Source organism: Panthera tigris, chromosome B2, assembly GCF_018350195.1.
Source record: "Panthera tigris isolate Pti1 chromosome B2, P.tigris_Pti1_mat1.1, whole genome shotgun sequence".
Taxonomy (NCBI): domain Eukaryota; kingdom Metazoa; phylum Chordata; class Mammalia; order Carnivora; family Felidae; genus Panthera; species Panthera tigris.
The window spans coordinates 31,028,381-31,040,828 of record NC_056664.1 but is presented as its reverse complement, the minus strand read 5'-3'; the positions used below and the strand labels follow the sequence as shown (position 1 = coordinate 31,040,828).

General features: G+C 37.7%; 1 protein-coding gene across 37 annotated transcripts in view; it reads left to right on the top strand.

Annotated features, from left to right (window-relative positions):
* TSBP1 (testis expressed basic protein 1) overlaps positions 1–12,448 on the top strand; it is a 212,668-nt gene that overhangs the window by 185,603 nt on the left and 14,617 nt on the right. For 30 of the 37 annotated variants that reach the window (XM_042986064.1, XM_042986084.1, XM_042986085.1 and 27 more), the window contains one exon: positions 6,639–6,659. The exons of 6 other annotated variants lie outside the window; for them this stretch is intronic. In XM_042986064.1, the coding sequence (XP_042841998.1) occupies positions 6,639–6,659 (21 nt within the window). Of the gene's footprint in view, positions 1–6,638; positions 6,660–7,111; positions 7,183–12,448 lie in introns of those variants that run through there. One more of the 37 variants, XM_042986092.1, reaches the window with a different exon arrangement.

The following is a 12,448-nucleotide window of genomic DNA, read 5'->3' as shown; positions in this document are numbered from 1 at the left end:
TTGCATTCTTTATCTTTTATTTTTGATAAATCTGGCTTGGGGGTTATCAATTTTGTTTATTCTTTCAAAAGATCAGCTCTTAGTTTCATTTTCTGTCTACCAGAGTTTTTTAGGTTTGTTCCTATATTATTTATTTCTTCTCTGATCTTTATTACTTCCTTTCTTCTGCTAGCTTTAGGTTTTTTTGCTACTCCTTTTCTAGCTCCTTCAGGTGTAAGATTAGATTGTGTTTTGGTGACCTTTCTTGCTTCTTGAGATAGGACTGAATTGCAACATAATTTCCTCCTAGAACTGTCTTTGCTGCATCCCAAAGGGTTTGGACTGTCGTTTTTTTCATTTTCATTGGCTCCCATGTATTTTTTTTTAATTTCTTCTTTAATTTCCAAGTTGTCCCATTCATTCTTTAGTAGGATGTTCTTTAACCTCCATGTATTTGATGGTTTTCAATTTTTTTTCTTGTGGTTGATTTTAAGTTCATAGCATGTTGTGATCTGAAAATATGCATGGTGTGATCTCGATCTTTTTGTACCCATGGAGGGCTGATTTGTGATCCAGTATGTGATTTATCCTGAAGAATATTCCATATACAACTGAGAAGAATGTGTAATTCTGCTGCTTTTTAATGAAATGTTCTGAATATATGTTAAGTCCATCTGGTCCAGTGTGTCATTCAAAGCCATCGTTTCCTTATTGATTTTTTGCTTAGGTGATCTGTCCTTTTCTGTAAGTGGGGTACTATTATGGTATTATTATCAGTGAGTTTCTTTGTATTTGTTATTAATTGATTTATATATTCGGGTGTTTTCAATTTGGGGACATAAATATTTACAAATGTTGGATCTTCCTTTTTTTAATTTTTTAAAGTTTGTTTGTCTATGTGGAGAGAGAGGGAGAGAGAGAGAAACAAAAAACCCAGAGAATTGAAAAACTATATGCTGATTCTGAAAGAAAAAAAGAAAGAAAGAAAGGAAATAAAAGAAAGAAAGAAAAGAAGGAAAAGAAAAGAAAAGAAAAAGTAAAGACAAAGAAGCCTGAACGGGGGCAGTGTTGGTGGGGGGGAGGAATGAAATGAAAAAAACAAACAAGAAACTATAAGCCTAATTGCAAAGGAAAAAAAAAAGAAGAAAGAAAAAAAAAGAAAGAAGAAAAGAATGAAAACCTGGTCCTATTTCCACAAAAACTGCAGGTGTCATTTTGAAGCACTGGATTTTCAGTACCCTTGGTGCATGTGGTGTCCTGGCTGTTCTGGAGGAGAGGCCTGCTGCATTGGCTCAGAGTCAGTCTTGCCCCAGCAAATAATTAGTTGCAGGCATAGAGATTTGGGATTTTGTGTAAGCGCATCTTGCCCCCACTGGGGGCTGCTGTGTTGCTTTTTGACATCCCTCCATGTTGGTGTTGGGAGAAAATGGTGCTACCTCAACCTCCATCTCTGGACAGGGGATCTCACACCCTCCACTGTTCAGGCAGCCTTCACAGAATAGTCATCTCACCCTGTGCCTCAATTCTCTGGTGTTTTTCTGTGGCATGTAGCTGGCACTCAAAACTTGAAGCCTTAAAGTGCCCAGAACCTAATGGATCCACCCCCCTCTTTCTTTGGAGTAGAGCCTCTCCATTAATTGTCTCAAGTCCTTTGTCCCTGAAAAACCGTCTCAAGCCAGCGTAGTACATGGAATTGATGATGTAATACCACTAAAAGCAGCAAAGGTTATATTCCTTCTGAGTGTGCCTCTGTCCCCTGCTGATGAAAGGCCTTTGGCTGGCACCTGCGGGGCCTTTTGTCCTTGGGAAGGGAATATATCCTCTTCCAAAAGTACCGCAGAAAGGGGAAAGTTCTCTCCCAATGCACCCCTGAGATAGCTACACTGTGCTATGCACTCAGGGGCCAGCTCCCTCCTCCGCAGGAGCACTCCCCACAGCTCCACTCCAGAGAAAGTCATGCATTTCCAAAACCTCATAGTTTGAGCTCCAAAATCTGTTTGCAAAAAAGAACTGGGACATTCAATACTTCTGACTCCCAGTCTGTGATCCAGAGAGGTTTTCCTCTTGTGCTAATTCAATGTTGCACTACATCAAAGCCTCTCTCTTTCTCTCCCTTTTGTCTTTCCATGGAAAGCGTTCCTCCTCTCCATGGCACTACTGTTTGTCTCTCCCCCATTGGACTTTCTTGTACCTTGCACCTGATACTCTTCCCCTCCAACTATAGAGATTCTTTTTCCAGATCAATTTCCTGTGTGTTTCAAGTGATCTGACCTCAATACATCTGTGTTTGAGGGACTAGGAAAGCCCAGGGTCCCCCTATTTCTTCACAATCTTAACTCTGCCCTACAACTATCACTTTAAAATAGGTAGTTTTGTTTGGGGATCAAAGGTGGTTTTGATCATTTAAAAAAAAAGTATGTTGATTGAGAACTAGTCTAATTCCCTACTTTTTTCACTTATCACTTTATTTTTGAGATCTATTTATATCACTTTATAATTACTTTGTTAGTTGCTTTGAACTATATTTTCAAAAATCTATCCTTGGACTCACTAGTTGTTTCTAAGTACTGCATACTATTTACTGCCCCATATACATCAACCACAGTGTATTTATTCACTCCTTTTTCCACAGATGGCATGGTCTCTACAACTCTCAGCTCACATCAGTGATCTGGAGTGTGTCCTCTTTATATCTTGTGAGTTATTTCTCTAGAAGTTATACTTGGGAGTAGTTCCACTGATAAGATGTACAGATACTTAATTTCATCATTAGATTGCTTTCCAGAACTAATGTAACAATCCATACTCTCACTAGTTGTTGGAGGAATGTTCCCTTCATCTCACATCTTGTACAGCACTTCATTTTATCTATCTCCCTAGTTGGCCATCTGGTTGGTACAAGAAAGCTCCTTGTTGTTATTTTAATTTGCTTTCTGGTGTCTACTGGTGAGTTCGTATATCTAGCCATTCAGGCTTTCCTTTTCTAAGTTGCCTATTCATATCCTCTGCCCATTTTTCCATTCATGTTTCCAGTTCTTTCTTTTTACATGGCAGGCACCTCTTGCATATTGTGGATATAATCTTTTACTATTTTTTATACTTTGAAAATATCTTCTCTTAATTTGTTACATGTCTGTGAACTTAATGGTGTTCTTGGTTAAACAGGAACAATTCTGTTGGAGTTAAATATACTTGTTTTTTCACATTATGTGTTTTGGGGATTCAAAGAAAGACTTTGCTCCACACAACACCATTAGAGGTGTTTTCCACAATTTTATTTTATTATATTTAAAGTTTTATCTCCACATTTAGGATTTTAATATACCTCTTAATGCTCTTATGCCAAAGACTGGCCACTAAAGACAGATATCCCAGCACACTAGCTGTCTTCCATAAAGGATCTTAGTAATTCCTTAAGGGTTTTGATACCTTATAGATTGAGTGTTCCTTTAGTTTGAATTTCACTTTGGTGAAACTATTTTTTAATGTTGCTTATTCCTTTACTTAACTGTTATATCTGCAAGTACAGGAACAGTGTTCTTCTGTTCATTTCTCCATCCTCAGTATATATTATACTACCACATACAATATGGTAGACACTTAAGCATTTGTTTTAGAGAAAGAAGAAAATTACGTTCTTTTCATTTGCCTATAAATCTCAGAAAGAGGTAGAATGATGTGTAGTCAAACCTGGATTCCCAGAACAGATTTATCACCTCTTTGTTTTTTACTAAAGAGAGGTTAACAATCCTCTCTGGATTGAAAGAATGCCAGACAGCAGAACAGAACAGAAAGAAGAAGAGAGAGAAATTAAAAATCATGTACAGAAAAAGTGTCAGAGAAGTAAAATTCAAAGAAAGAGATTTGGAAGTCAGGGATTAAAGTGTCAAAGGAGTCAACATGGAGTTGGGGAGAAGATGGGGATAAAACAGCAGTGTTAGAGGCAAGCATTTTGGAGCCAAGCTTCTAGGGTTCAAATCCAATTAAGAGTTAGGGAACTTTAGGCAATTTGCTACATGAGTGAAATGCAGATAATGTTAGTCATCACATAAACTTACTCTGAAAGCAGACTTCAAATATCTGATCCTAAGTATGGATAGTTTTGTTAGAAATCTGAGAATCCCTGTGTCCCGGGGGTAATAAAACAACTTAAAATGATACAGGAGGCAGTAAAGATCATTTGGAGAGAAGCATCTAGGATGTTACTGAGAAAAGACATTATATACTTCATGAAAGTCAGGCAATGTCTTGCTCTAAGTCTATCTCAGTGAGAGAAACACTCACTAAAATTTTATAAACTGAATGTACTCAAGTTCTCAATATCCTCTCCCTTGATTCTGTGTTGGGTTCAGAGACTGGTAAAGGGAGGGAGGTGTGGGTGTCAGAAAGAAAGAAGTCTGGAGTAGTGTATAGGGAGTAATTATGAAGGATTTCATAAGTCATACTAGGAGTTTGGGTCTTGGAAGAAGTTTTCAAAGAATAAATGATCAGAATTGCATTTAAAAAAAATGACTCTGAAATGTGTCATTAGACTCAGAGGACAGCCACTTACATGATCAGATGACCTCTCTCATGGAAAATAAAGTGGATTTTGACATGGAACCATGTTTCATTGCTTGTGATGGGAAAGGGGCGGAATTAAAGTGGGATATCCTAGGAAGCATAAGCCAAAGATCGTGAAGAGGTCAGCAGAAGGATGTAAAATCTACCTTAGGACGACTTTCATAAGAAACCATTCTCTCGGTGCCAGGGGCGAGGGGGAAGGGGAGGGGAGACCTGATTAATAGAATGAATATAGAATTAAAAATGTAACTCTCCTATGGCTACCTATAATAGACTGATAATAATAAAAAGAGCAGATGTTCCATTTAAATGTAGTTTATGAAAAGAATAAAGAAAAAGATGAAGGAAGCGAGAAAGCAAATGGAAGAAGAAAACTGTAACTGATGCTTCAATTTAGGAGAGCCTGAATTTCAATTCACTATTGAGGAGTGCTGAGCAAACTCATCTTTGCTTCATGAAATAACCTAGGGTCTTATTTCAGAATGGAAACACAGCTGACTGTGTATAGCCATTTCTAAAATAAAAGACCAGGATGTTATCATTTTCATCCCTTTGAAATACTGCTAGTTTTCCTATTTGTTTTTCCATTCAACTGAATACTAAATTAAAGGTACAAAAATATACATTTATGGATTCAATGAAACTATTTTCACTTTGAATTTTAATTTTACCCTAAATAGAAGTGAAAAATCTCTGCAAATGTCCTGAAGCTTAAGCCTGACACCTCTGTTTAAAAGCTCCTGAAAGACAGAAAATTTGTAATTCTCACTCACAGCTGGGTCCCTTGTGCTGGGCACAGTACCTGGAACACAAGGGATGGTTAACAAATATTTCTTGAATTAACATTGAAAGAATGGAGGAAAGAAGGAACAGAAGATAACCAGTATCAATTATATTCAATATATGCCAAAGTGACCTCAAATAGTTCTGTTTTTCTTTTGAGAGAATTAGTGTTACTCGTTGGCTCCCTTGCTGTTGTCTCCTTATGATATATTTTGGTATTCCATACTATCTAAGGAGTGCCATTTCTAGCCCTTGGAACACTCTTCTAATTGTTTTGAAATACATAGATTGCTGATAAATTCCAGAAAGCATGTACGTACTCCTTATTAATAGAAAAATACATGTATTCACTGTGGTGTGTAATAACATCACCAGGAAAATGTGTTAAGCCTATTTGTAAGCAACATCTTAATTTTCCACTCTGTGACCCATGTATGATAAATAAATAAATAAATAAACAAAGAAACAAACAAGTAAACAAAAGTCAAATGAATCCCCAGGCTAAGAAAGGGGACAGGAACAGATTACATGAGGAAAACTGAGAGAATTAAGTGATGGTAAGAAAATTCAAATGTTGAAAAATTCTACTTCATAAATAGTTCAATTAAAAGTGAAATAGTTAAGGGGAGCCTGGGTGGCGCAGTCGGTTAAGCGTCCGACTTCAGCCAGGTCACGATCTCGCGGTCCGTGAGTTCGAGCCCCGTGTCAGGCTCTGGGCTGACGGCTCGGAGCCTGGAGCCTGTTTCCGATTCTGTGTCTCCCTCTCTCTCTGCCCCTCCCCCGTTCATGCTCTGTCTCTCTCTGTCCCAAAAATAAATAAAAAATGTTAAAAAAAAAAAAAAAAAGTGAAATAGTTAAGAGGTGCCTGGGTGGCTCAGTCAGTTGAGCGTCCGACTTCGGCTCAGGTCATGATCTCAGTTTGTGGGTTTGAGCCCTACATCAGGCTCTGTACTGACAGCGCACAGCCTGGAGCCTGCTTCAGATTCTGTCTCCCTCTCTCTCTGCCCCTCCCCTGCTCATTCTCTCTCTCTCTCTCTCAAAAATAAACATTAAAAAAATTTTTTTAATGAAATAGCTAAATGGTAAAAAATATATGAAGAAAGTGTAGAATAAGTGCTATATACTGTCTTTCCCCTAAACCCATCAAAATAGCCAGATTATTTTAAAAATACAAATAGGGTTGATCTGGTGCTCTGTAAGTGTCCTGCTTAAAAAAAAATTCTTTCTGAAAAATATAGTAGAAAACAGTGTATTATACCAAAAAAAAGGTATATTTTTATTTTGACTATATTATTCTTGGTTTTGTTTTTTAGGATCGACTCCAGTACCCACAAGTAATTTCCTTTGCATCTCTCAATTGTAGTATATGTCAATCGCCTATAGAATCCAGGGAACTTTTCACAAAATGCCTATTACAACTCAGGCTTACATATCTCGGTCTCCTTTCCTTTCTTTTTATCCAGAAGTCCCATAGTTCATTGAGAAATTTTTAGAAAGTGAAATGTTAAAATCACTAACTGGAAAAACAAGAAATACCAGAAGCATTTCCTAATATTTAACACAGTGTATTTACACGTTTAAAAAAGAATAGAAGTAAAAGGTGAACTTGAAAATAAGATAATTGAAAGAAATTAATTGATGCATTTAGGGAAATTGGTTAAAGTAAGACAACAGTTACAATATTCCAGAGTATCAATTTCCAATAAGGTGGTGAGGTGAAAAAAGGTGATTGTTGGGGAATAGCGATAGCCTCCTGCCCAGCCCTCTTAAGTTCTATCTATGACAGGACTAAAACCCCCATGGGATCAAGACTACTGATGTTCTTAACAAAAGAAGATTATCAACATTAAATAATCACCATGTGCAAGAATAAAACATTAAAATTAAAATTTTTACTTAATTTTTTTTCTTTTTTTTATATATTTTAACTTTATTTTTTATTTTTTAAAATTTACATCCAAATTAGTTAGTATATAGTGAAGCAATGATTTCAGGAGTAGATTCTTAATGCCCCTTACCCATTTAACCCAGCCCCCCTCCCACAACCCCTCCAGCAACCCTCAGTTTCTTCTCCATATTTATGAGTCTCTTCTGTTTTGTCCCCCTCCCTGTTTTTATATTATTTTTGTTTCCCTTCTCTTATGTTCATCTGTTTTGTCTCTTAAAGTCCTCATATGAGTGAAGTCATATGATTTTTGTCTTTCTCTGACTAATTTCACTTAGCACAATACCCTCCAGTTCCATCCACGTTGTTGCAAATGGCGAGAATTCATTCTTTTTGATTGCCAAGTAATACTAACATTGTATATATATACCACATCTTCTTTACCCATTCATCCATCGATGGACATTTGGGCTCTTTCCGTACTTTGGCTATTGTTGATAGTGCTGCTATAAACATAGGAGTGCATGTGTCCCTTCGAAACAGCACACCTGTATCCCGTGGATAAATGCCTAGTAGTGTAATTGCTGGGTTGTAGGGTACTCCTATTTTTAGTTTTTTGAGGAACCTCCATACTGTTTTCCAGAGTGGCTGCACCAGCTTGCATTGCCACCAACAATGCAAAAGAGATCCTCTTTCTCTGCATCCTTGCCAACATCTGTTGTTGCCTGAGTTGTTAAAGTGAGCCATTCTGACAGGTGTCAGGTGGTATCTCATGGTGGTTTTGATTTGTATTTCTCTGATGATGAGTGATGTTGAGCATTTTTTCATGTGACTGTTTGCCATCTGGATGTCTTCTTTGGAGAAGTGTCTATTCATGTCTTTTGCCCATTTCTTCATTGGAATATTTGATTTTGGGTGTTGAGTTTGATAAGTTCTTTATAGATTTTGGATACTAACCCTTTATCTGATATGTCATTTGCAAATATCATCTCCCATTCTGTCGGTGGCCTTTTAGTTTTATTGATTGTTTCCTTCCCTGTGCAGAAGATTTTTATTTTGATGAGGTCCCAGTAGTTCATTTTTGCTTTTGTTTCCCTTGCCTCCAGAAACGTGTTGAGTAAGAAGTTGCTGTGGCCAAGATCAAAGAGTTTTTTGCCTGCTTTCTCCTTGAGGATTTTGATGGCTTCCTGTCTTACATTGAGGTCTTTCATCCATTTTGAGTTTGTGTATGATGTAAGAAAGTGGTCCAGGTTCATTCTTCTGCATGGCGCTGTCCAGTTTCCCTAGCACCACTTGCTGAAGAGACTGTCTTTATTCCATTGGATATTCTTTTCTGCTTTGTCAAAGATTAGTTGGCCATATGTTTGTGGGTCCATTTATGGGTTCTCTATTCTGTTCCATTGATCTGAGTGTCTGTTCTTGTGCCAGTACCATATTGTCTTGATGATTACAGCTTTGTAGTATAGCTTGAAGTCTGTGATTGTGATGCCTCCTGCTTTGGTTTTCTTTTTCTTTTTTTTTTTTTCTTTTTTTTTTCTTTTATTTTTGAGACAGAGAGAGACAGAGCATGAACAGGGGAGGGGCAGAGAAAGAGGGAGACACAGAATCGGAAGCAAGCTCCAGGCTCCGAGCCATCAGCCCAGAGCCCGACGCGGGGCTCGAACTCACGGACCGCGAGATCGTGACCTGAGCTGAAGTCAGACGCTTAACCGACTGAGCCACCCAGGCGCCCCTTCTTTTTCAAGATCGCTTTGGCTATTTGGGTTCTTTTCTGGTTCCATACAAATTTTAGGATTATTTGTTCTAGCTCTGTGAAAAATGCTAGTGTTACTTTGATAGGGATTGTGTTGAATATATAGATTGCTTTGGGTAGTATTGACATTTTAACAATATTTGTTCTTCTTATCCAGGAGCATGGAATCTTTTTCCATTTCTTTTTTTTTTTATTTTTTTTTAACATTTATTCATTTTTGAAAGGCAGAGAGAGAGCGCGAATGGGGGAGGGGCAGAGAGAGAGGGAGACACAGAAACAGAAGCAGGCTCCAGGCTCTGAGCTGCCAGCACAGAGCCCAATGCAGGGCTTGAACTCACAGACCATGAGATCATGACCTGAGCCGAAGTCAGCCACTTAACCGACTGAGCCACCCAGGCACCCCAATCTTTTTCCATTTCTTTGTGTCTTCTTCAATTTCTTTCATAAGCTTTCTATAGTTGTCAGTGTATAGATTTTTCACCTCTTTGGTTAGATTTATTCCTAGGTATTTTATGGTTTTTGTGCAACTGTAAATGGGATCAATGCCTTGATTTCTCTTTCTGTTGCTTCATTGTTGGTGTGTAAGAATGCAACCGATTTCTGTGCATTGATTTTATATCCTGCAACTTTGCTGAATTCATGAATCAGTTCTAGCAGTTTTTTCAAACTCTTTTGGGTTTTCCATATAGATTATCATGCCATCTGCGAAGAGTGAAAGTTTGATCTCCTCCTGGCCGATTTGGATGCCTGAAAATTTTCACTTTAGAGAAGTCTGTAGTAATGCCAAATCATTTCTTCTTCCATGTCTTAGTGTAAAAGTACCTTGGTCCAAAGCAGTGTTAAGAGACTAGTATTATTATCACTTATGCAGGGAAAATGAGAACTTATAATTCTCTTTTCCTGAAGTAGTGCCATTTTTAAAAAAATTCACTCGTGATTAGAAAGAAAATTAATATTGGGGCACCTAGGTGCCTCAGTCAGTTGAGCATCTGACTTCAGCCTAGGTCATGATCTCCCAGTTCATGAGTTCAAGCCCCACATTGGGCTCTGTGCTGACAGCTCAGAGCCTGGATCCTGCTTCAGATTCTGTGTCTCCCTCTCTCTCTGCCCTTCCCCACTCACATTCTCTCTCTCAAAAATAAACATTTAAAAAAATTTTTAAAATAAACATATAAAAAATTACGTTACTCAGTTCTCATTGTGATAAGTGTACTCACCATCTGTCACCATACAATGTTCTTACAATATTCTTGACTATATTCCTTATGCTGTACTTTTCACTTCCATGACTTATTTATTTTATAACTAGAAGTTTGTACCTCTTAATCCTCTTCACCTATTTCACACCTTTGCCCACACAATTCTCCTTTGGCAAGCCACCAATTTGTTCTCTGTATTTAAAAGCCTGGGGTTGTTTGTTTGTTCATGAGTTTTGTTTTCTGAATTATTTTCTAGATTCCACAAATAAGTGAAATCATATGGTATTTGTCTTTCTCTGTCTGACTTATTTTACTCACCATAATACCTCTAGGTCCATCCATGTTGTTGCAAATAGAAGACTTCATTCTTTTTTATGGATGAATAATACTCCATTTTATATGTATATGTATACATTGTATACATCTATGTATGTATATACACATGTATACATACAATATTTATATATATGCAATGTTCATATATACATATACAATATGCATATATACAATGTGTGTATATATATATATACATACATATATATACATATATATATATACATACATATATATACATATATATGTATATATATATATATATATATATATACATACATATCACCTTCTTTATCTGTTCACCTATTGATTATACTTAGGTTACTTCCACATTTTGGCTATTATAAATAATGTTGCAGTAAAAATGAGGGTGCATATATCGTTTCAAATTAATATTTTTATTTTCTTTGGGTAAATACTCAGCAGTAGAATTACTGAATCATATGGTATTTCTATTTTTAATTTTTCAAAAATGATTATTAGATCATTGACGCACATTATAAAATAATTTTTACTTTGTAAACTAACATTTTACAGTGCTCTCTTGACAAAGTTATTTTCTAAGAATGATATAAAATATAGAAACTATAATTTAAAATATGATTGAGGAGGAATTTTAAGATGGTGGAGAGGAGGAGTTAAGATGGTGAAGGAGTAGGGGAACCCTAAGCTTGCCTCCTCCCTCAAACACAGCTAAATAATTATCATATCATTCTGAACATGCAAGAAATCAATCTGAGGACTGAGAGAACAAAACTGTAAGTCTACAAGTAGAAAAGCGACCACCTTCTGAAAGGTAGGAAGTGGGGAGAGTTGATTTGGGGGACATAAGAACTGCAGTTGAAGAGGAGGGGAGGGAGCCCTGCTTACAGAAGCTACCACAAGGTATTATAAGCAGCAGAGCACAAAATCTGATTTTAGAAGTTCACCACTACAGGGGCCATGCCTGGCTTAAAGGTGCTCTGGTAGAGAGAGGGTGGATACCCAGGAGCAGACAGCACGTTCTAAGGATTCTCTGGGTTGCAAGAAGAATGGGTGCCAACATGCTGCACTGTTTACAGGCATAGGAGCAGAGAATGCCTGGAGAGTACAGAGAGCCTAGGTGCCAGATTTTGGATACCCCTTTATCTCAAACTCTGAACTCCTGTGCAGTTGTGTATCTGCTTTCCTGGAACAGGCTGGCAAATAGCAAAAGTATAGGTAAACCCTCGCCCAAATGATCTACACAGGTTTGCACCATGGGAAGCTATAAAAGTTGGAGTTCAGAAATGCAGTCATGTGCCTGGGATAAAATAGGAATAAGATGCCACCTGGAAGTGGATGGCTTGGACCCAGAAAGAGCAAAGGCAAAGATCAGAGGAAAGCCAGGGACACAAGAGGCATGATTGCTTGCTCTTTTGTGAGAGCTTCCCAAAGAGTATCAGGCTCAAACTCTCCGCTCCTGGGAAAAGAATGCACAGCCAAACTATTTAGCACCCCTCCCATCATCAAGCACTGATCTCACTGAGCTAAATAACACCACCAATTGGAGACCCGAGCTGCTTACACAAAACCCCATGTCCCTGGACCCCATGGGTGCATCTGCACGAGGGCAAATTCTCCTGAAAATCAATGTAAAAAACCCTCCCCCAGAAGACCAGCACAAACCCTTTTCATGCACTGTCTACTGATCATATAGTGCTGCAAAGTTTCAGCTCTAGGGGAAATAGGGTCTAGCATCCTTTTTATCTTTTTTAAAGTTTTTTAATTGTTTAAAATTTTCTTTTATTCCTTCTTATTTATATATATAAAGGTTATTCATTTATTTTGAGAGGCAGGGAGAGCAAGCAAGGAGGGGAAGAGAGAGAGGGAGAGAGAATCCTAAGCAGGCTCTATTCTTTTAGTGCAGAGCCTGACACAGAACTCAATCCCACCACCCATGAGTTCATGACCTGAGACAAAACCTAGCTTATT